The 23,838-nt window shown below is 47.1% G+C and overlaps 1 protein-coding gene across 3 annotated transcripts in view; it reads right to left on the bottom strand.

The window, feature by feature from the left end:
- ZFYVE28 (zinc finger FYVE-type containing 28) overlaps window positions 1-23,838 on the bottom strand; it is an 82,912-nt gene that overhangs the window by 9,551 nt on the left and 49,523 nt on the right. For 2 of the 3 annotated variants that reach the window (XM_004383517.3, XM_023738006.1), the window contains one exon: window positions 1,190-1,344. In XM_004383517.3, coding sequence (XP_004383574.1) covers window positions 1,190-1,344 — 155 coding nt within the window. Of the gene's footprint in view, window positions 1-1,189; window positions 1,345-16,992; window positions 17,010-23,838 lie in introns of all 3 variants that reach the window. The other variant, XM_004383518.3, reaches the window with a different exon arrangement.

Below are 23,838 nucleotides of genomic sequence, written 5' to 3'. Positions count from 1 at the left end.
ACACACCAACTACATGCATGCCACGCTAACTACATGTACCAACTACACACACCACCAACACACACCACGCTAACTACACACACCCACACACAAAGTACACACACCAACACACACCACATTAAGTACACACATCAACTCACATACACATACCACAGACACACAAACTCACACAGCACACATACCACACATACACACACACCACACACACAAACCAGACACACACGTACACACACCACACACAGCACACACACACCACACACACCAACCACACATCACCTACACCAAACACATACACACCACACAGACATGCCACATACTAACCGCACACGTACACACACCACACCACACACAAACCACACACACAAACACCACACCACACATATCACACACCACATATACCACACACCAAACACACACTCCACATGTACTGCATACACCCACGCACACCACACATACACCAACCACACACATGTACACACAGCACACCACACATAAAACACACACAACACATACCACACACCATACATACCACACACGCTATACACACATACACACATCACATACACCACACACATACACCAAAAGGGAAAGGTAAAAGTACACCTTTTGTGCTCACTCCCCTCTCCGAATTCCCCTGGGTGACAAAATACTCATCTCCCCCTCACGCTCCACATCCCAAGAGAAGGAAGATGGACACGAGGGGAAATAACACCTGAGGTACGAATTAAACAGAGCCCACAGCTCATCCCCAGCAGAGGGTGCAGGGAGGGGCCCAGAAAAGTGGGAGCAGTTCCCCAGCTTACAGCTCAGCGGTCCTAGAGGAGAACTAAGCCCCTGTCTCTACACAAAACCAAAACCAGTTGCCAGACTCCTGGCGACCCCATGTGTGTCAGAGTAGAAACTGTCTCCACAGGGTTTTCAGTGGTTGGGTTTTCAGAAGTAGTACTTTTATCCCGAGGCTCCTTTCAGTTAGCTGCCAAGTGCATTAACTGTTTGCACCAACCAGGGGCCCTGTCTCTACCTGGGGACACGGAAACGAAACAGTGTATGAAGCCTCTCTGCAGAGCCAGGCACGTTGGGGGCTCCCACCACCCACAGCTGGGCACCTGGCTCAGCCTTCCCCTAAGGCATAGGTGGGGCCCTTCGCATCCAGGAGCCAGCCCACCCGCTCCAGACCCCAGCAACGCACCGGATATACAGACGAAGAGGCGGTGGATCAGGTCATGGCTGCTGTGGAACCGGGATCGGATCTTTTCCCTCGTGGCCACGGGGGCAGCGTGTGGGACCACGGGGGCTGCCTCAGTCCTGGCCTTGTCTGAGGAGCAGGAGGCCACTGTGGAGTCTCTGCACAGAGAAAGGGAAACATGGTGTGGGGCCGAGAGCAGCCCACAGTGGGCCGTGGTGAAAGGCCCCCAAGGGTCCGGCCGAGAGCAGCCCACAGTGGGCCATGGTGAGAGGCCCCCGAGGGTCCAGGCCGAGAGCAGCCCACAGTGGGCCATGGTGAGAGGCCCCTGAGGGTCCAGGCCGACAGCAGCCCACAGTGGGCCACGGTGAGAGGCCCCCGAGGGTCCAGGCCAAGAGCAGCCCACAGTGGGCCACGGTGAGAGGCCCCCGAGGGTCCAGGCCGAGAGCAGCCCACAGTGGGCAATGGCCTGAAAGTCAGAGTCCAGACAAAAATCTACATGCCCTATGGGTTTCCACTCCCCAGGTACTGAGTTGCCCATAAACAACTTCCCTGTAAGTTAACTTTAAGACATTATCAGTGATATACCACCTCACCCCCATTAGAATGGCAGTGATCAAAAAAAAAAAAAAAAGGAAAACAACAGGTGTTGGTGAGGTTGTGGAGAAACTGGAACCCTCATCCATTGCTGGTGGGAATGTAAAATGGTGCAGCCACTGTGGAAAACAGTTTGGTGGTTCCTCAAAAAGTTGAACATAGAACTACCATTTAACCCAGCAATCCCAATCTTAGGTATATACTCCAGAAGAAGGGAAGGCTGGAACGCAAATAGAAACCTGTACACCAATTCATTGCAGCGCTTTTCACAATAGCCAAAAGGTGGAAACAACACAAGTGCCCATCAACCAATGAATGGATAAACGAAATATGGTACATACACACAAGAGAATACTACTCAGCCATAAAGAGCAATGAAGTCCTGATGCATGACACAACATGGATGAACCTTGAAAACATTATGCTGAATAAGTCAGTTGCAAAAGGACAAACACTGTATGCTCTCACTTATATGAAATAATCAAATACATAGAAACTAAAGATTATTAGTGCTTACCAGGGCTGGGAGGGAGGGGGAAAAGGGGAGTTTGTAATTAGGGGACATTGAGTTTATGTTAATGGTGGTGGAATAATTCGGAAAAGTATAGTGGTAAAGGGTACACAGCTTGAAGAATCAATGTCACTGAATTGTACATGTAGAAATTATTGAATTGGTGAATGTCTTGTTTTGCATATTTTCAACACACACGCGTTATCCATGTGATACACATACACCACTTGGAAGGTCAGGTGGTACAATGCAGCTTTGACTCAGTACCGCTGTACCTGCCCTGTCCTCCAGCCTCTGGATTTTGCTCCCTAGAGGCAATACCTCCAACTCTTTCTGCTGTGACTCCTGGTGTGGACCGTCAAGAGGCTGGCACACATGTGTTGGCTGTTCCTTCTGGGACTCCCTGTTGATATTATCTATGGACTTCTTCTATAGAAGGTTCAATTTGCCTCTCTCATACCACCTATAGTGGGCAGAATGGTGGCCCCCAACAAGATATGCCCACGCCCTAATCCCCGGAACCTGTGAACATGACCTTATTTGGAATAAGGGTCTTTAAGGATGTAATTAAGTTAAGGATCTTGAGACGAGGAAATCATCCTGGATTATCGGGCTGGGCCTCAAATCTAATAACAAGGGTCCTCGTAAGAGACACACAGAGGAGAAGGCCAGGAGAGGATGGAGGCAGAGATTAGAGTGATGTGGTCTGAAGCCAAGGAATGCCCACAGCCACCAGAAGATGGAAGAGGCAAAGAATGGATTCTCCCCTTGGAGCCCCCAGAGGGAGTGTGTTGAGTTAAATTGTGTCCCCAAAAAGTTATGTTGAAGTCCTAACCCATGCACCTGTGAATATGACCCTGTTTGGAAACAGGGGTTTCTTTTGTTATGTTAATGAGATCATATCAGAGTAGGGTGGGTCTAAACCTAATCCTATCTGAGTGGTGTCTTATAAAACGGGCAGAATAGACACAGAGACGCACACATAGGGGAGAGACAGACGCCACGTGAAGACAGAGGCAGATGTATCTACAAGCCCAGGAACACCAAGGACTGCCAGCAGCTACTAGAAACTGAAAAAGAAGGCTATTCCCCTAGAGCCACACTCTGAATCTAGACTTCTAGCCTCCAGAACTGTGAGACAATGAATTTCTAGATGGATTGGCAAAATAACCACAACGATGGATTCGAACCCACAGTTGATGTTGAGGATGACACAGGACCGGGCAATACTATGTTCTGTTGTACGTAAGGTTGCCATGAGTCCGAGTCCACTCGATAGCAGCTATTTATCTCTATCTAAGTAAAAGTGAAGCTGCCCAAACCCCACAGCCCAAGGGTCCCTTGCTGTATACACTAGAGAAATGCTTGTCCATGTACGTCTGCAGATACAGATGGAATCTTCTCGGCAGCACTGTTCGTTCCAGCAAAAAACTGGGAACAAGCCAAAGTCTGTCAGTGGCAGACTGGAAAATAAACCATGATCTGATCACACAATGCAGAGTTGACAGGGTGGGGAGGAGTGGATCACAGCCACATTCACCTACATGAATGGTCCTCCCACATCGCATGCGACTTCTAAAAAGTCCACACAGATGATCCCTTTTATGTACAGTTGAGAACCACGCAGAACTGCACAATGTATTATTTAGGGATACATACCCATGATGTAAAACCATGAAGAAGTGCAACTATATAATACCCGTGAGAGTCCAGGACAGTGGTCAGCCTGGGTGGGGAGGGAAGCTTGGGTTGGTAGGGACACATGGAGCTGCCCAGTTTCCCTTCTTTAAGGGGTGGGTGCACGAGTGTGGGCTTCATCACTCTACTCTGATGTAATACACTTTCCATTATGCATATTTCGTATTTCCTTGGACACTGAGCAGCACTGGCTTGGGGGTGGGGCTGATTATGCCAGCCAGTGCGTGGCCAGGAGGGAAGCACCTGCTCTGCAGGTTATGTTATTAAGTCATACTCGAGTAGGGTGGTATCATGGATTACATTGTGTCCGCCAAAAATATGTGTCAACTTGGCTAGGCCATGATTCCCAGTACTGTGTGGTTGTCCTCCATTTTGTAATCTGATATAATCGTCCTCTGTTTTGTGGTATTGTATAATTATGTGTTGTAAATCCTATATGTTAATGAGGCAGGATTAGTGTGGGGTATATCTTGAGTCACGTCCTTACTTAAGTCACACCCTTGCTTGAGTCACACCTTGTATCTTACAAGAGATAAAAGGAGAGAGAAACAAGCAGAAAGGGAAGGGACCTCACTACCACCAAGAAGGAAGAGCCGGGAGCGGAGAGTGTCCTTTGGACCTGGGGTCCCTGTGCTGAGAACCTCCTAGACCCAGGGAAAGACTGATGCCAAGATACATGGAGATCTCCAAGGAACACTGGACCTGCAGATGTTGAAAGGAGACAAGAACCCTCCCCCAGAGCTGACAGACAGAGAAAGCTTTCCCCTAGAGCTAGTGTCCTGAATTCAAACTTCTAGCTTCCTAAACTGTGACAGAATAAACTTCTGTTTGTTAAAGCCATCCGCTTGTGGTATGTCTGTCACAGCAGCACTAGATAATTAAGACAGGTAGGTTCTAAATCTAATCACTTCTGAGTTATAAAGACATGCCCACAGAGGAAGACAGACCACCACGTGAGGATCGCCAAGGAACTAAGGAACGCTAGCTACCAAGGCTACCAACAGGGAAGAATCAACACAGCTGAGACTCTGATTTGGATTTCTAGCCTCCAGAACTGTGAGAAAATGAATTTCTGTTCTTCAAAGCAACCCACTGGTGGTGTTTGTGTTACAGCAGCACTCAGAAACTAAGACAGGCTGCTCTGCCGGCCTAGCATCTCTTCCTTCCTGAGTGAGGACTTGGTGGCCAGAAGACATTGGCTCCTCATCATTGTGTCCTGCCTGGGATCACCCTGCATGTTGATTGTGAGTGTTGTCATCTCTTCTAATCTTCACAACCATGCTATGAGGCAGGTTTTTACAGATTTTACATTCTACAGATTTGGAAGGTGAGGCCTAGGAAGGTTAAATAAATGCCCAGGGTTACTTCTAGTAAGGAGCAGAGGCAGGGCTCCACCAGCTCTTAGCCACTCCGGGTGCTGCCTCTTGCTATGAGGTGAAAGGAATGCAGTGAGCTAAGGGCCTGGACCACAGCAGATGCTTGGGTCACGGTGCTGGTCAGATGGTCAGCTCATTTACACCTGAAGGCTGTAGGGCCAGGCAAATGATCGCAACTCTGTGCACCTCAGTTTCCTCATTTGTAAAATGGGAAGGTTGTTGCTGAATTAGAAAAGGGCTTGGGACACTGTAAATGTACAGTAAATGTTGGGTTACAGTATTAAATTTAAACTCCAAAAGAAGCTGAATCCAGCAACATAGAAAAAGAATTACATATCACAACCAAGTGGGATTTATCCCAGGAATGCAAGGTTGTTTCATCATGAAAATCAGTCAATGCAATACACTGTACTAGCAGAATAAAGGACAAAAACCACATGATAATCTCAACAGATGCAGAGAAACATTGGGCAAAATCCAACACCTTTTCATGATATAAACTCTCAACAAACGAGGAAAAGAAGGAAACTTCCTCCACATAATAAACAGCACCCATGAAAGGCTAACAGCTAGTATCATAAGATCAGGAACAAGGATGTCCACTATCACCATTTCCATTCTACATTGCACTAGAAGTTCTAGCCAGGACATTATGCAAGAAAAAGAAGTTAAAGGTATCCAAACTGGAAATGAAGAAGTAAAACTATATTTGTAGATGACATGATTATGTATATAGAAAATCCTAAGGAATCCACACACACATATATAACCTATTAGACCTAATAAATCAACTCAACAAGGTTGCAGGATACAAGATCAATATTAAAAAAATCAATTTATGTCTAGTAAATATTGGAGAGGCTGCAGGGAGGTTGGAACTCTTGTGCACTGCTGATGGGAACGTAAATGGTACAACCATTTTGGAAAATGATATGGTGCTTCCTTAGAAAGCTAGAAATAGAAATACCATGTGATCCAGCAATCCCACCCCTAGGAATATATCCTAGAGAAATAAGAGTTGTCACATGAGTAGACATATGCACACCCATGTTCACTGGAGCATTGTTCACAATAGCAAAACGACAGAAACAACCTAGATGCCCATCAACAGATGAATGGATAAACACTATGGTACATACACACAATGATGTACTGCACAATGATAAAGAACAATGATGAATCTGTGAAGTATCTCATAACATGGATGAATCTGAAGGCCATTATGCTGAGTAAAATAAGTCAATCACAAAAGGACAAATATTGTATGAGACCACTACCATAAAAACTCATGAAAAGGTTTACACACAAAAAGAAACAATCTTTGATGGTTACGAGGCGGGGTGGGGGGGTGGAAAAACACTAAATAGACAATAGATAAGTGGCAACTTTGGTGAAGGGTAAGATAGTACACAATAGTAGGGAAGCCAGCACAACTTGCTCAGGGTTAAGGTCATGGAAGCTCCATGGACAAATCCAAACTCCCTGAGGCGCCGAATCACTGGGCTGAGGGCTGTGGGGACCATGGTCTCAGTGAACATCTAGCTCAACTGGCATCACGTAGTTTATAAGAAAATGTTCTACATTGTACTTTGGTGAGTAGCGTCTGGGGTCTTAAAAGCCTGTGAGCCGCCATCTAAGATACTTCACTGGTCTCACCCATTCAGGAGGAAAGGAAAATGAAGAAAACTAAAGACACAAGGGAAAGATTAGTCCAAAGGACTAACAGAGCACAACTACTACGGCCTCCACCAGAGTGATGGTGCCCGGCTACCACCACTGACTACTCTGACAGGGATCACAATAGAGGGTCCTAGACGGAACTGGAAAAAAATGCAGAACAAAATTCTAATTCACAAAAAAAGACCAGACTTACTGGCCTGACAGAGACTAGAGAAACCCTGAGAGTATGGCCCTTGGACACCCTTTTAACTTGGTACTTAAGTCACTTCTGAGGGGTTCACCCTTTAGCCAAATAAAACAAAACTAGACTAAATGGGCACACTGGTCCAGGTGCAAGGTCTAGAAGGCAGGAGGGGACAGGAAAGCTGGGAATAGGGAGCCCAAGGCCCATAAGGGAGAGTACTGACATGTCATGGGGTTGTTAACCAATGTCATAATACAATATATGTACTAACTGTTTAATGAGAAACTATTTGTTCTGTAAACCTGCATCTAAAGTACAATAAAAAATTAAAATAAAAATCAATTGTATTTCTATATAGTAGCAATAAAAACACTGAAAATGAAATGAAGAAAAACAATTTCATTTACAATAGCTTCAAAAAGAATAAAATACTTAGGAGTAACTTTGACAAAAGAAGTGCAAGACACTTACACTGGAAATTATAAAACATTGCTGAAAAAAATTAAAGAAGACCTAAATAAATGAAAGAATTCCATGATCATGGATTGAAAGACTTAATATTGTTAAGATGCAATATTCCCCAAACTGATCTACAGATTCAGTGCAATCCTCACCAAAATCCCAGCTGCAAATTTTTTGCAGAAATTGACAAGCTGATCCTAAAATACACATGAAAATGCAAGGGACACAGAAGAGCCAAACCAATCTTGAAAAGGAAGAACTCAACTGGAGGACTCATACCCGTGATTTGAAATTTGAGGTGAACAGTAACCAAGACTGTGGTACTGGCATAAGAACAAACATACAGACCAATGGAGAGTCCAGTAACCAAGACTGTGTGGTACTGGCATAAGGATAGACATACAGACCAATGAAGAGTCCAGAAATAAACCCATATATACATTTATAGGCAACTGATTTTCAACAAGGGTGCCAAGACCATTCAATGGGGGAAGAACTGGTCTATTTTCACAAATAACATGTTCATGTAAATAATGCGCCCACACATATAAACTGCACAGTGCGCTTAGGAAAATAACGCATGAGGGGGTTGCATGGTTGGAAAAAAAAAAAGTATAACATGAGTGTTACTTGCATAAAAATATGGTACAGTCTTTTTAAATAAATAGTGTTGGGACAACTGGATATTTACATGCAGAAGAATAAAGTTGGACCCTACCTCACACCTTGTATAAAAATTAACTCAAAATAGAGCAATAACTGATTGATGTAAGAGCTGAGATGTTAGAATAGTCAGAGGAAAACACAGGAGTAAATCTTTGTGACATTGGATTAGGCAACGGTTTCTTAGATAAGACACATAAAATGTAAGCAACCAAAAATATAGATAAGCTAGACTTCATCAAAATTAAAAACTTTTGTGATTCAAAAGACTATCGAGAAAGTGAAGAGACAACCCACAGAATGGGAGAAAATTTTTGCAAATCATATATCTGATAAAAGTCTAGTATCCAGAATATAGAAAGAGCTCTTACATCTTAACAATAAAAAGATAATTAATCCATCTAAAAAATGGCCAAAGGACTTAAGCAGACATTTCTCCAAAGAAAATATACAAACAGCCAGTAAGCACATGAAAAGATACTTGACATACTGGTCATCAGGGAAATGAAAATCGAAACTACGATGAGATCCACTGCACACCCACTGCTGTTGATAGGTGCTGCAGAGTCGGTCCCAACTCATAGTGACCCTACGGACAACAGAACGAGACACTGTCTGGTCCTGCGCCATCCTCACAATCACTGTTATGCCTGAGCCCACTGTTGTAGCCACTGTGTCAATCCATCCCGTTGAGTGTCCTCCTCTTTTTCGCTAACCCTCGACTTTACCAAGCATGATGCCCTTCTCCAGGGACTGATCCCTCCTGATAACATGTCCAAAGCGTGTGAGATGTAGTCTCGCCATCCTTGCTCCTAGGGAGCATTCTGGTTGTAGTTCTTCGAAGACAGATTTGTTCGTTCTTTTGGCAGTCCATGGGATATTCAATATTCTTCGCCAACACCATAATTCAAAGCCATCAATTCTTCTTCGGTCTTTCTTATTCATTGTCCAACTTTTGCATGCATATGCAACGACTGAAAATACCACCCACTAGGATGGCTATAATAAGAAAGATGGCAATAACAAGTGTTGGTGAGGGTGTGGAAAAATTAGAACTCCCACACATTGCTGATAGGAATATAAAATGGTACAGTCATTTTGGAAAACAGTTTGGCAGTTCCTTAAAAAGTTACACATAATAACTTTTACCATACCATATCTATTGCCATTAAGTCAATTCCAATTCATAGTGACCCTATAGGACAGAGTAGAACTGCCCCAGAGGGTTTCCAAGGCTGTAATCTTTATAGGAGCAGACTATCATATCTTTCTCCCAAGGAGTGGCTGGTGAGTTTGAACCACCAACTTTTCAGTTAGCATCTAAGCACTTAACCACTGCGCCACCAGAGCTCCTTACCATATGACCCAGCAATTCCACTCCTAGGTATATACCCAGGAAAAATTTAAAACATGTGCACAGAACAACTTGAACATTAATGGTCATAACAACATTATTTATAACAGCCAGAGTAGAAACAATCCAAACGTCCATCAACTAAAGAATGGATAAACAAAATGTGGTCCATCCATACAATGGAATAGTATTCAGTCATAGACAGAAATGAAATACTGATCTCTGCTACAACATAGATGAACTTTGGAAACATTATGATCAGTGAAAGAAGCTAGTCACAAGGACTACATATTATCTGATTCCATTTATATAAAATGTTCAGATTGGAAAGTCCATAGGTATAGAAAGTAGATTAGTGGTTGCTGGGGGCTGGGGCGGGGGTGGTGGTGGTAAGAAATATCTGTTTATGGGTTTCTTTTTGGGGTGATGAAAATATCCTGGAATTAGATAGTGGTGATGGTTGTACAATATTTTGGATATACCAAAACCCACTGAATTGTACACTTAAGAATATATGTATATATATGTCTTTCTTGTAATCAGTAAACAGATGCATATTTAGGAAATAGCCCACAAGCTAAATATTCATAAGTAGGATTGACCTAATAAATCAGGCCACATCCATATGATGGAAGGCTTTGAAGAAGGATAGTTAATGACACGGGAAAATGTCAAAATGAAAAAGGTAGCACTTTAAACATTTGAGATTTCAGATGTACGTAAATGAGAGATTGGGGAATACACTCGAACCAAAGCATTAATATTACATTTATTTGAATAGCAGAAATATGAATAAATTATTATTTTCCCTAGCCTCTCCTACAATTAAGCATTGCTTTTATGATCAGAAAAATGTGTTATTGCAAGAAAAGAGGGAAGTACCTGCCGGCAGCAGAGGGCGCCCTCGGACCCTGCCTGTAGCAGGGAGTCTGACCCTCAGTGAAGGAAACAAGCAGCGCAGGAAGGCACGGTAAGCAGACTGGAGCGAGCTTCTGGTGCCATTGGCCAGAGCCTCTGAGGTTCAGCCTTGCAGCCCCAGCCTGGTGGGTAAATGCCACCTGGACTAGCATCCCGTTGCTGGCACACAGCTCAGCAGCAGGAAACCAGGGAAGGGCCCTAACTCAGTAGAAAGTTGAGTGCTGTGGAATCTGAACTTTATACTGCAGCTGTCTTAGTCACCTAGAGTTGCTGTAACAAATACCACAAGTGGGTGGCTTTAAAGAACAGAAAGTTATTTTCTCACAGCTCTGGAGGCTAAAACTCCAAATCAGGGTCTCCGCCCACATAGATTCCTTCCTCGTCGGTAGCCCTGAGCTTCCCTTGGCGGCTTGTAGATGATCCTCACGTGGTGCCTGTCTTCTCCCATTTTGCCTACCTCTGTGGCTATTCTAGGAGTCCCTGGGTGGCACAAATGGTAACGTGGCTGACTACTAACCATTAAGCTTGGCACTTTAAGCCCACCCAGAGACACCTTGGAAGAAAGGCCTGACGATCTGCTTCCAAAAGTTCACAGCCATAAAAACCCTACGGAGCACAGTTCTACTCCGCACACATGGGGTCGCCATGGTCGGAATCGACTGGTCAGCAACTGGTTTGGTTTTGGTGTCTATTCTCATCTTGTAACCCTTATGTGGTTGGTTTAGGGCACACCCTATACTGGTACGGCCTCCTTAACATAACGAAAAAGAAAAAACCAAACCCTTTGCCTTGGAGTCGATTCCGACTCACAGTGACCCTACAGGACAGAGTAGAACTGCCCCATAGGGTTTCCAAGGAGCAGCGGCGGATCCAAACTGCCGGTTAGCAGGTGAATTCTTAACCACTGTGCCAGGGCTCTAGTAACATAACAAAGAAAACCCTATTTCCAAACAGGATTACATCCATAAGTATGTTGTCGTGTGTCATTGAGTCCACTCTGACTCATAGCAACCCTATATGACAGAGTAGAACTGCTCCATATGGTTTTCTAGGCTAGTTTTTTCTGGGTGCAGATCGCCAGGTCTTTTCTCCGGCAGAGCAGCTGGTGGGTTTGAACTGCCAACCTTTCAGTTAGTAGCTGAGTGCTTATCCACTTAGGATTCCAACGCAAATCTTGAGGGGACACAATTCAATCCATAACAGTGGCATAAAAACAGCAGTTAATTCCTCCAGAGGATTAAGGTTGGAGGAGGAGAAAGGCTGAGTACCCAGTCGGGTGGAGCAGATTGGCGACTACTGACTCAGCTACAGAGCATGCTTCACTTTCCATGGAAAGATGCCCTCTCCTGCCGCTCTGCCTGGATCAGTGTGAAGCCTCTGGATTGTTCTGGCAGAATGATGTGGAAGTCAGATGGATGACGAAAGACAGCCAAGAGGCTCCAGAGAGAGACTGATCCCAGTCAGGAAAATCAGTGGGGAGCCCAGATGGGCTTGCAAGGGCCAAGGGGAGTGAATGAACTGACCGGCTGGAGGCCGAGGTGGGATTTCACCTGGACCTGAGCTTCAGTCCTGTCTGGGTCAGCTCAGGCCCAAGGAGCCACAGGTTGGGCTCTGATTGGGTACTGGGAGGCCCAGGAGCACTGCCCAAGGCCACCCCTTTGGAAGGACCCTGTTCTTCCCATGGGAAGTTGCTGAGGGCCTTCTCTGGACAGACACAGTGGGAGTGGTGGGGGGAGGGTCCCAGGGATGAGTCAGACCCTGTGTGTGCCTCCCCTCCCCCTCCAAGCCTAGAGTAGTGGGAGACCCACACACATTAACAAGATGATGCTGGGGGGCCAGTGCCCAGCAGGTCCATCCCATGGTGAGGGCGGAACAGTGAGGGTGAGGTATGGCCAGAGCTCAGGACACAAAGGGGCATGAGGCTGTGAGATGCTGAGGCTGGAGCGGGGAGGGGCACCCACGCCGCCATGGGCTTCCTATGGACGCAAAGGAGTCTGAACTCGTCACCAGTGCTATCTACTCGGTCAGTCAATGTTACTTCAGCGTGTTCACCCAGATGTTGAAAAATCTAGCTGCCTTCTGAGGCTTCTAGATACTTCAGTGACCACTGCCAGCCTGGATTTTACCTTCCACCACTCTTCTTCCCAAGACAGTACAAATTCTAACAATCCTACTTTGGTTTGAATGAGTATGAAACGCCATTTCTCTGGTAGTAAAATACAATCCAATTCAACACCAAAGGTTTTGTTTGTTTTTTGTTGAACTTCCCATTTCCCTCTTCCCTACCTCCTGGTAATCACAAATTTTCTTTTGTCTCGATGGATTTCTGGGTTGGGTTCCCAGCCAATGCACCTCATGCATAGCCACCACCCACCTGTCAGTGGAGGCTTGCATGTTGCTATGATGCTGAACAGGTTTCAGCAGAGCTTCCAGACTAAGCTGGACTAGGAAGAAAGGCCTAGTGATCTATTTCTGAAAATCAGCCAGTGCAAACCCTGTGGATCACAATGGTCTGATCTGCAACCAATCATGGGGATGGTGCAGGAGCCGGCAGTATTTATTCTGTTGTACACGGAGTCACCATGAGCTGGGGTCTGACTTGAAGGTTAACAACAACAACAAATCTTCCATATAAGTGGGATCATACAATATTTGTCCCTCTGTGTCTGGCTTATTTCACTTAGCATAATGTTTTCAAGGTTTACTCATGTGGTGGCATGTATCAGAACTCCATTTCTCTTTATACCTGAATAATACTCCATTGTACACCACATTTTGTTTATCCGTTTATCAGCTGATGGACATTTAGGTTGTTTCCACCTTTTGGCTCTCGTGAATAGTGCTGCAATGAACACTGGTGTGCATGTTTCTGTTTGAGTTGCTGCTTTCAATTCCTTTGGGCATATACCCAGGAAGGATATTGACGGGTCATATAGTGTTTCTATATTTAACTTTTTTAGGAACTGCCAAACCGTTTTCCACAGTGGCGGCACCATTTTATGTTCCCATCAGTGCTTCAACTTCTCCATGTCTACACCAACACTTGTTATTTTCCATCTATCTGATAACAGCCATCCTAAGAGTGAGGTGAGGTAAGGTGAGGTGGTATCTCATTGTGGTTTTGATTGGCATTTCCCTAGGGTGGTGCATAGTTTCCTACGCAGCTACTAACTGGAAGGTTGGTGGTTCAAATTCACCCAGAGGTGAGTTGGAAGGCCTGGAGATCTGCTTCTGAAAGCTTACAGTCATGAAAACCTTATGGAGTACAGTTTTACTCTGCAACACATGGGATTGCCAGGCGTTGGGGCTGACTCAATGGCAACTGATTTAATGGCTAAGGATGTTGAGCATCTTTTCGTGTGCTTGTTGGACATTTGTATCTTTTCTTTGGAGAAACTGTTGTTCAAGTCCTTTGCCCATTTTTTAATTGGGTTATTAGTCTTTTTGTTGCTGAGTTTTAAGAGTTCTTTATATATATTCTAGATATTAAACCCTTATCTGACATATGGTTTCCAAATATTTTCTCCCATTCTGTAGGCTGTCTTTTCACTTTCTTGATAGTTTCCCTTGATGCACAGAAGTTTTTAATTTTGATGAAGTCCAATTTATCTATGTTTTTCTTATTACTTGTGCTTTAACATAAAAGGTTGTGGCCTGCTTGGCTCTTTAGCTGCAGTCATAGTCAGGACATGGCACTGTGGTGAAGTTCCCAAAGTGCACTTCTTCAACAGTGCGTGTAGAGAAGCATCTGGTTCCACGGCTGGAGTGGGAAAAATGGTGAAGTGAGCCTTTAAAATGTTGGGAAAATTGGACATATCTGAATTCAGCAATTTGATACAACAGACAAGGGAATCTTACTGAACTGAAATGCCAATCACCTTTTACAAGAAATACTGTAGCAAAGCTATGAGAATGACACTAACTCAGTAAAGAATTTAGCAACTGTGAGTGCAGACAGAAAAACAGACTTAAGTCACCTTGAACTTCCAGGACACTGTGAAATAAGAGAGAATGGCAACTTAGAAAAACGAACAGCACTGCAAGATAGTTCTCACTAGGGTATCAGATGGATTAACCTGTGAGCCACTGAAATCCTTTGTACAGGCCTAATCAAGGAAAAAAAAAAAAAAAACAAGAAACAACAAGAATGACTGATGGGTTCCAGATGCAGCGCGTAAGTGTGCTTGGATGGGGAGAACCAAAGCTTGGACATCTGCACAACTGCACATCAATTCTAATGAGTCACCTTCAGCTCTGATACAGATGGCGGGCTGACTGCTCCTGTGGGCTTGCAAAATCCATCCATCTACCCACCCCATCCCTCCAACCAATCATCCTACATCCACCCACCCACCCACTCATCCACCCACCCACTCATCCATCCAACCATCCTCCATCCATCCACCCTCCAATCACCCACTCGCCCATCCCCTCACCCATCCATCCATCCATCCCATCATCTATTTTTCCATCTGTCCACTCACCTACCCACTCACCCACCTGCCCTTCAGACATGTAGTAAGCTCCTACTACAAGCCAGGAAATGTGTTGGGCACAGCTCCGTCCTCAAGGAGCTCAGGATTTGGCAGAAAGACAAACAGGTGAACAGCTAATTATCACACAGTATGTAAAGTACAATGGAAGGACCATGAGTAGGGTATTGTCAAGGGAGGATTGAGGAGGAACTCTTCACTCAGGTTGGGGTGGCTGAGAAATTTCCTGGAAGGGGCAGCGTTAGGACAGCTTGAGCAAAGGCCAAGAGGTGGGAAGCAGGCTGCAGATTGTGGGGAACTTCAGGCAGTCTGGTGATGCCTGGAGTGGCCAGATGGGTCGGGCCTCGGGCAGAGGCTCACCAAGGAAGGCTTTATGAAGGTGTCAAGGAGCTTGAATCTTGGCCTGTTGGTCAGTGTTCCCCAAAGGATACTCAGTAGAACATAATTTCTGCAAGGTACTCTCAAGAAAATTGTTCTGGAGTCAAAAGAGTTTGAAAAATATACGCCCCTTGCTCTCTTGGAGACCCACTGTTTACATTCAGCATCGATGTTAGTCCATCAAGTGCCTCCACATGCTAGGCACAGTGCTCGCTGCAGAAGACACAGCCACACGCAGGACAAGTCCTGCCCTCGAGTGTGGGCGGAGGCAGTGGGGGCAGATGGGCAGTCTGGAACCAGATGTTAAGAAATGAGGTAACTTCACCTGTCGTAAGTGCTATGAAGATTAAGAAAGAGGGGGAGGAGGGAGGGTGACAGGGCAGGGAGGGGGATCCGAGCACTGTGGCAGGCAACGCTGGCCTGCAGAGGGGACATGCTGATGGACAGCTGACCGATAAGACGGGTGAGCCAGCCTGCTCAAGGTCAGATGAAAGTTGCCTGCTGCCAGTCCCACTTGGCCACTGGAGGTTGGGCTAGGATTCCAGCTGGGACCTGAGCTTGAGTCCCATCTGGTCTGGATCAGCCTAGCCCCAAGGGGCCACAGGTTGGCCACTGATTGGGCACCGGGAGGCCCAGAAGCAATGCCCGAGGCCACCCCTTTGGGAGGACAGGCCCACCTTCCTGGACGCAGAACCCAGGAGAAGAAGCTGAGATGTAGTGGATCATCTTGTCTCCTCCAAGAATGACGTGGAGAGCCAAGGCTGTGTCCTACAACGAAAGCCGAGCTTTTTACTCCCTCTGTGAGCTGCTGCCTGGCTCCCTGGCACTCAGCGGCAAGTTACGGAAGTCTGGAGAACCTGGAAATGCTTCCAGGAACCAGCTTTGGAAAGGCCCAGGTTGAAATCAGCAGGAGAGGGGTGTGTGCGTGTGAATGGGCTGACAGACGTCTGCACTCGCCGGGCCACCTGGAGGCGTTAGGCCTGGCTGCCCACAACATGTCAGTCCAAACATCACTGGGCAGTAAATATGCTCATTTCTTCTGAACAGACCGGAAACTTCCTGCTTTCTTTCCTCTCCAGCTATTGTGAAAGTCACTTTCTCGCATGGTGTTAACACATCAAGTCATGGTTTTAACACGTCAAGTCCCTTCATGTGACAACTCCTGACTCCCGTACAAACTCCCCACTTGGCAATGAGGCCCAAAGAGCAGCCCCCACATGAGTCACTGTCAGCCCATGAACAAACAGCAGACAAGGGAACCTGGAAACCGCAGCAGGGTCTGTGGCGCCTCCCGTGTGCCCTGGGGCCACAGTGTCTGTGGGCTGCAGCGTCCTTCCAGGCTGAGTTCTGGTAGACCCAGGAGGCCTCTTTTTAATGTGCCATCTCAGTCTTGGCACATTCTCTCAGAGGCCTCTCCAGCAACCAGGTTCCCCAGATTCGAGGGTGGTGGGCACAGGCCCAAGGGTCTTCCCAGACTACTCGGGAGACCAGTCACTGCTCCCAACCCACTGCCTGAATCTACTCCAAAGAGGGCCCCTACCAGGTGCAGGGGCATCAGCCTGAGGTTGGCTGCTACAGAACTTCAGTCCTGATAGGGAGTATGGGCTCAGGGTCTGGGGATAGGTCTAGGAAAGCCCCTAAGCTGGTTGTTGTTGTTAGGAGCCGTGGAGTCAGCTCCAACTCATAGCAACCCCATGTACAACAGAACGAAACCCTGCCCGGTTCTGCGCCATCCTCACAATCGTTGCTATGCTTGAGCCCACGGTTGCAGCCACTGTGTCAATCCATCTCGTTGAGGGTCTTCTTCTTTTTCGCTGACCCTCTACTTTACCAAGCATGATGTCCCTCCTAGTAAGCCAGACGAAGTGGCACCAGCTCATTCCCTCTCCCCTCCCAGGGCTTTGCAGCACAAATCCCCAGCCAGCCTGGCTGCGCTCTGAGCGGGCAGGGGAGGTCATATGGGGGGCAGAGCAGTGGCAGTGACTGTGGGGTGACTGCTGAGCCCCAGGACCCACAGGGGCTCCGTCCTGACCATGCTTCCCCCAGCCATGTGCCCCCTCATGACCCCGCCCATTCACATGGCCCCAGTTCCTCCCTCCAGCCTGGCCTTTGCACTACATGAAAGAGCGACAGTGCCATGCTGGGGAGGTGCACGCCCACTGGACAGCAGCCCGCCCAGGGCCTCCACTGCCTGAGCACCTGCCGCGTATGGTGTCCGCCCAGGGCCTTGGGGGCAACCACTGCACCCCACAGGTGATGCCCATGCTCATTTTACGTGAGGAGCTGGGCTCCCTGCAGGTTGCACGGCCGCCAGTGAGGGGCACAAGCCAAAGCCCAGCCCACCCTCTGACTCCAAGCTGCCCACGCTTGGCTGCCTGTCCTCATGTCCCCGTCTCGTCCATCTCCCACAGCCCCTGCAACCCCATCCCTCGATGAACAATTGACTTGAAGACAGTCATTATGCCTAATCTGTTTTTCAAGAAGTCTAATTAATTCCCAGTCCTCCTCTATTTTTAAATCAATCAATCATTCTTGCTGTTGCTTCCAGGGGCACGAGTGGGTGGGAGGGCCTCAGTACTCCTTGTACGACTGTGGGGATACCTGCCACGGGACCAATGGCTGCAGATGTCTAGCGGTTCCCAGTGCCCGGTCCCCTAAGGGTTCTGGCAGGAACAGCGGCAACATGCACGCCCTGATGGGGGGGTGGGGAGGGGTGAGGCCTTGGGGCAGGGCCTGCTGCCAGGCTCACAGCCTCCCATGGGCCAGGCCAAGCCCCAACCTGTCACCTGCATCCCAGAGCTGGTCCTGAGCCGGGCCCTTGCCTGGTCCTTGAGCCCCCCAGGAGAACTTAGCAATGGCGGCACCGGACAGCTCATCCATGCCTTGGTTCACTGCATAGTCATGCAGGCCCAGGTAGCTGCTGTCCCCGCTCCTCCCACTCCTTGGCTTGTTCCTCCTAATCTTTCAAGGACCCAGCTGGGGACAGCCCTGTTGGTCCCTCCCTACAACCCCTATTGCCGGCACTGGAAGCTGGGCTTTCGCTCACACTCTGGGAAAGGAACCTCGTCCTTCCAGCACTGCTGAGGCTGAAGGGCAGCAGTGGCCCTTGGACAAAAACGAGGACACTGAACAGCAGGCCCTGAGCCCATCCACTGGCCAGGAGCACAGATGGCGGTGACCGGACAATGTGCATCAGAGGGCCAGTCTGCACCTCTGGGAGAGGTTTCTCACCGGGGACGGGACTCACCACTTGGCGGTCATTTGTGCTGGACATAGTCTCCCTGAGGAAGCTCAGTCTGTGTCAGCCACACGCTGCCTTCCCCCTGGGCAGGGCTCAAGCCCACAGCAGAGTTCACACGGTCCTCTGAGGCCTGGTCAGGAGGGACCCTGGGTGGCTCTCAGTTATCTTCATATTGGGAAGAGTTAGTGGGGCCTCGAGGTGGCTGGAGCTGGCCTCCAGGTAACAAGATCCTGGCCTCTTCTCTGCAGGGGCCATGGCTGCTCAATGGCTGCACCCGACGGCTTGCCCAGGGCCCTGACAGCTTGAGCCAGGGGTCCCCATCATAGCACTGGGCAGAGAAGTCAGATGGAACAACCACAACGTGGAGGAGGGCTAAGCACTCATGAGAGGAGGAGCCAGGAGCAGGGAAAGAGAGCAAGTTTTAATGACAAGGAAGGATGTGACATGAGGAAGCTTATGCTCAAGGCACAAATCTCATCTATCTGTTGGCATAAGGACAAAAATGCCACTGGGCTGACAGTAGGCATCCAGCAAGGTAGCCAAGGAGGGAAAGTTAAGACTGATAACAGCAATGACAGCAAGGAACGATGGTGAGGGATGACGGAGACTACGGATGGTAACAATGGTGAGTCAATGAGTAACAATGGTGAGTGATGATGGCGAGTAACAATGGTGAGTGACGATGGCAAGTAATGGTGAGTAAGGATGGTGAGTAAAGGTTGTAACAATGGCAAGATGGTGAGTGACGGTGGCGAGTAACAATGGTGAGTAAGGGTGATGAGTAACAATGGCGAGTTGATGAGTAACAATGGCAAGTAATGGCAGTGAGTAACGACAGCAAGTTGTTGAGTAATGATGAGAAATGGCAGTGAGGAACGATGATGAGTAAAGACCTTGAAGAATGACTGTGAGTAACAATAATGAGTAACGATGAGGAGGAATGATGGTGAGGAAGGATGTGAGGAATGATGGCAAGTAACAACAGTGAGTAACGATGGCAAGTTCTCCATGTGGTGCAGCCTCTTGGTTCCTCCTCAAGATGCCGTGTGAGCTGGGTGCTGCTGTTAGCAGATGATGAAAAAGAGGCTCAGGGAGGCCGATGACCAGCCTTGGGTGGTGTAGCCAGGGCGTGGCAGAGCCAGAGCTGCCTGCCTCAGACAAATAAGCATGCCCCTCTCGGAGACACCACTGTCTGCCACCATCAAACTCCAGAAGGACACAGCATGTGGTCACAGCAGACGTCACTGGTTTAGGCCGGAGGCCCAGAAGCCTGCATGGAGGACAGTCCTGTGAGAATCCCATGAGCTTACACCAAACGGTGATCAGGAAGGGCTGCCAGGGCCCAGCCAAACAGCACTGGTTTCTGAGGCCTCCTTGAGCCAGAGCCTGGGGTGCCACCAGCCTGTGTCCAGATGGCCTTCAGCTCCCTGGACAGTCACGCTCCACTGCTTAGAGATGGTCTCAGAGGACAAGGTGGCCACAGTCTCTGAAAACACGGGTTTCCCACCTCATCTCTCATTCTTCCTCAGGGATTGCAGAGTGAATGCCAAAAAGCAAACCACGGGAAACTAGAAGATGCGGCTATTCCCTGACCTCGCCATGCACCACCAACCAAAGAAAGGAAGAGAACCAAAATGTGTTTCTAGAACTTTCATAAATTTCATTATATAAAGTAAAACAAAAGTCACCTGAAAGTCAAAAAACATCAGTAAATAAAATCCCAGAACAAACAACAAATTGCCAAAAGCTATCCGTAGTAATAAAATCATGAAAGCCCAACAGGAAAACAGGCAAGAACCACAGACAGCCAACTCCCAGAAGAATCAAGATAAGCACTAAACATAAACACACACACACACACACACACACACACACACACACACACACACACACACACACACACACACACACACACACACACACACACACACACAGGGCTACCAATCACCAAAGAAAAGTAACTTAAAAGGACAATGATGTGGGTTCCATTTTTGGCCTATCAAGTTGAGAAGACTAGTAAGTATTGGCAAGGAGGCAACCTTCTCACATGCAGCTAGGGGATAAATGGGTGTTTTTCTGGAAAGTAATTTGGCAGTAAGTAGAGTTCCTGGGTGATGCAAATGGTTAACGCATTCAGCTGCTAACTGAAAGGCCAGAGGTTCAAGTCCACCAAGAGGCAGCTTGGAAGAAAGGCCTGGTAATCTACTTCTTAAAAACCAGCCATTGAAAGCTCTGTGGAGCACAGTTCTTCTCTGACACACATGGGGTTGCCATAAGTCAGAGTCGACTGGATGGCAACTGGTTTTACTGGTTTAGGAAGAGCTTTAAAAGAGCTCATACCTTTGAAGTGATCACTCTACTTCTAAGGATCTCTCCTGAAGAAATAATCCAAGATGCAAGAAGCCATAAAGGAGATTGCTTGCTGAAGCCATATTTAACATAGGAAAAATACAGAAATGGGAAAATGTATAATAAATTAGGGTATCTCCTTATGAGAGAATAATAATTAAAATCACGTTTTCAAAGAACTTCATGTGAAAAATGAACATAATATTTGCTGAAAAACTGCTTATAGGGTCTGGGATGATTTTTATCTCTTTGTCTTATTCTCTTGGATGTTTCCAAAAGTTTCTACAATGAACACATACCACATTTATACTTAAAAAATGATGTTGTTCTTGTTAATTCGTGGTAAGCTTAAGTATAACAATACAACACCGCCAGGTCCTGCCCCATCTTCATGATCGTTGATAGGTCTGACCCCATCGTTGTGGCTGTAGAAAAAGACAGTGCTATTTTTTAAAGAAGGCAGAAGGTTTGAAGGGCATTTTTATAAAACCTCCCTGGAAAGGAAAAAAGTTGCATTTGAAATGGGGAGAGTGTCTGTTAGCTAAACAAGTAACTTACCCAGCTTGCTTCAAGAGTGTGGAAGATTCTGGATAAGTGAGGTGAGGCTTGACTGCGGCGGGGGGGGAAGCTTTTTTAAAAAAAAAATGTGAATTTTTCCGAAAAAGGTTCATCTGTGGTCACTGAAAAGGTAGGAAAGGAACCAGCAAAGAGACAAGAGCTGGGTAACACATGGGCCTGGGGCATACCCCGCCGCAGAGCCCAGCTCAATGTGGCCGGGGCGGCTGTGTGTCTGCAGGGACCATGTCCTGCCACTCTGGACCACAGCGCTCGGTAGAGTCGCTGGTGGCTACAACCAGGTGAAAGTTGGGCGTGGGAAAATGCCCCAGAGAGGGGCTCCTCCTGGCTGGACCCTCGTCCCAGGTGTCTGTGCTGGCCACCTGCCAACCCGCGTTAGTCCCTCTGGCCTGCCGGTCAGGTGCCCTGCCCTTCCTCCTGGAAGCTGTCTTCTACTGGACCAGAAAAGCACTCTCCAGAGGCCCTAGGGGGTGGGGCTTCGGTCACAGAAGCAGATCCTTTGTCACAGGCTGTGTGCGTCCCCTTCCTTCCTAACGGCTGTCTCAGTTTGTAGCGCACGGAGGTCCCAGGTGTGCCCATTTGGACTTGTACTCATGTTCTCTGCGCCTGCTCATATCAGGGGCCACAGAGGCATTTCCTGGAAGAGTGGACCCCACAGTCAAACCAGGCCTACAGCGCGATGTTCCGGGCAAGTTACGATCGAGCTTTACTGCAAAGAGGCAGTGTGTGACATGAGACAAATGCACACAGGAGGCAGGAGTGTGGAGGCGACATCTGGCTCTTCTGGACACTGTGATATAAGCCAAGTCTCACCCTCTCTGAGCCTCAGTCTCTCCAACCGCAAAACGGGAGGGATCTCGCACCTATACCTGTGCACGAGACCAGCTGTTTTCATCCCGAAGTGCTGCACAAATGTTACTCAACAGCCCCAACCTGACTCTGCAATCTGCCTGTGTGTATTTTGGCGAGCCTTCTGCCTGCGTGCTGGTCTTCTGTGTCTGCTCCAACAACATCCGTCGCCGGCATCACCTCCATATTCGGGTTAGACTGACGCTCTGTGGGGATGGGCCTGTGTCTTGGCCCTCAGTGGGTCTTTGGTGCCTGGCTCAGCCACCCAGCAGTGTGCCTGTAGCACGAATGAATGAACTCCTAGGTCTATACGGAAGAGAAATGAAAACAGACGCCCACACAGAAACGTGTACAAGAATGTTCACAGAAGCATAATTCACAATAGCCAAAAGATGGGAACAACCCAAATGTCCGTCGACTGATGAATGGAGACAAAAACGTGGTACAGCCATCCAGTGGAATATTACTCGGCCATAAAAAGGAATATAATACTTTTACATGCTACAACATGGAAGAACCTTGAAAATATTATGCTAAGTGAAAGAAGTCAGACACAGTAAGGACAAATATTATATGACTGTATTTATATGAAGTGTCCGAAATAGGCAAATCCATAGAGACGTAAATGGATTAATGGCTGCCTGAGGCTGGGAGAGGAGGGAATGGACAGGGAGGACTAAAGCCTACAGGGTTTGTTCCTGGGGCAATGAGAATATTCTGGAATTAGATTGTGGCTATGGTTGCACAACCTTGTCAAGATACTAAAAACTGTGCACTTTAAAGGGGTGGACTTTATGTTACGTGAATTTTATCTCAACTTTTTAAAAAGCTATAGGGTTTTCTATTGTAAATGTTCAACTAGCTACCGCAATTAGTTTTAATTATTTCTAGTAGCTTGTTTAGAAAATAAACAATCTCTTGGTTTTACCAAATAAACAACCACATCATCTTAAAAACAAAAACCTAAACTCTTTTTAGTAATTATATTATTGGTGGTGGTGTTTCCATTGCTGTTTTAGACTTTTGTGTATCATGGGATAAAGCTAATAAGAAATTACGTACGTGTCATTGAGATCCGGGGCTTTCTGTAGGGAGAAAGAAGATATGGGTGAAAGATCACTGAAGTTAAATAAAAACCAAGGAGTGCTGCATTCTAATTCAAAGTTGCAGGATAAACACATAAAGCATTTTACCTTAAAAAACAAAAGCAGGAGTTCCGGCAAAATGGCGCTCTAGGCAGAAGCACTATGCCGTCCCTCCACAGCAAAGATCCGAAAAACTAAGCCGAACAGAGAATACAACAATCCTGAAACCCTAAAACATCAA

The sequence above is a fragment of the Trichechus manatus genome, unplaced genomic scaffold, assembly GCF_000243295.1.
Source record: "Trichechus manatus latirostris isolate Lorelei unplaced genomic scaffold, TriManLat1.0 scaffold00111, whole genome shotgun sequence".
NCBI classification, from domain to species: Eukaryota; Metazoa; Chordata; class Mammalia; order Sirenia; family Trichechidae; genus Trichechus; species Trichechus manatus.
Note: the sequence above shows the minus strand (reverse complement) of the source record. Positions and strands in the feature narration are given on the sequence as shown.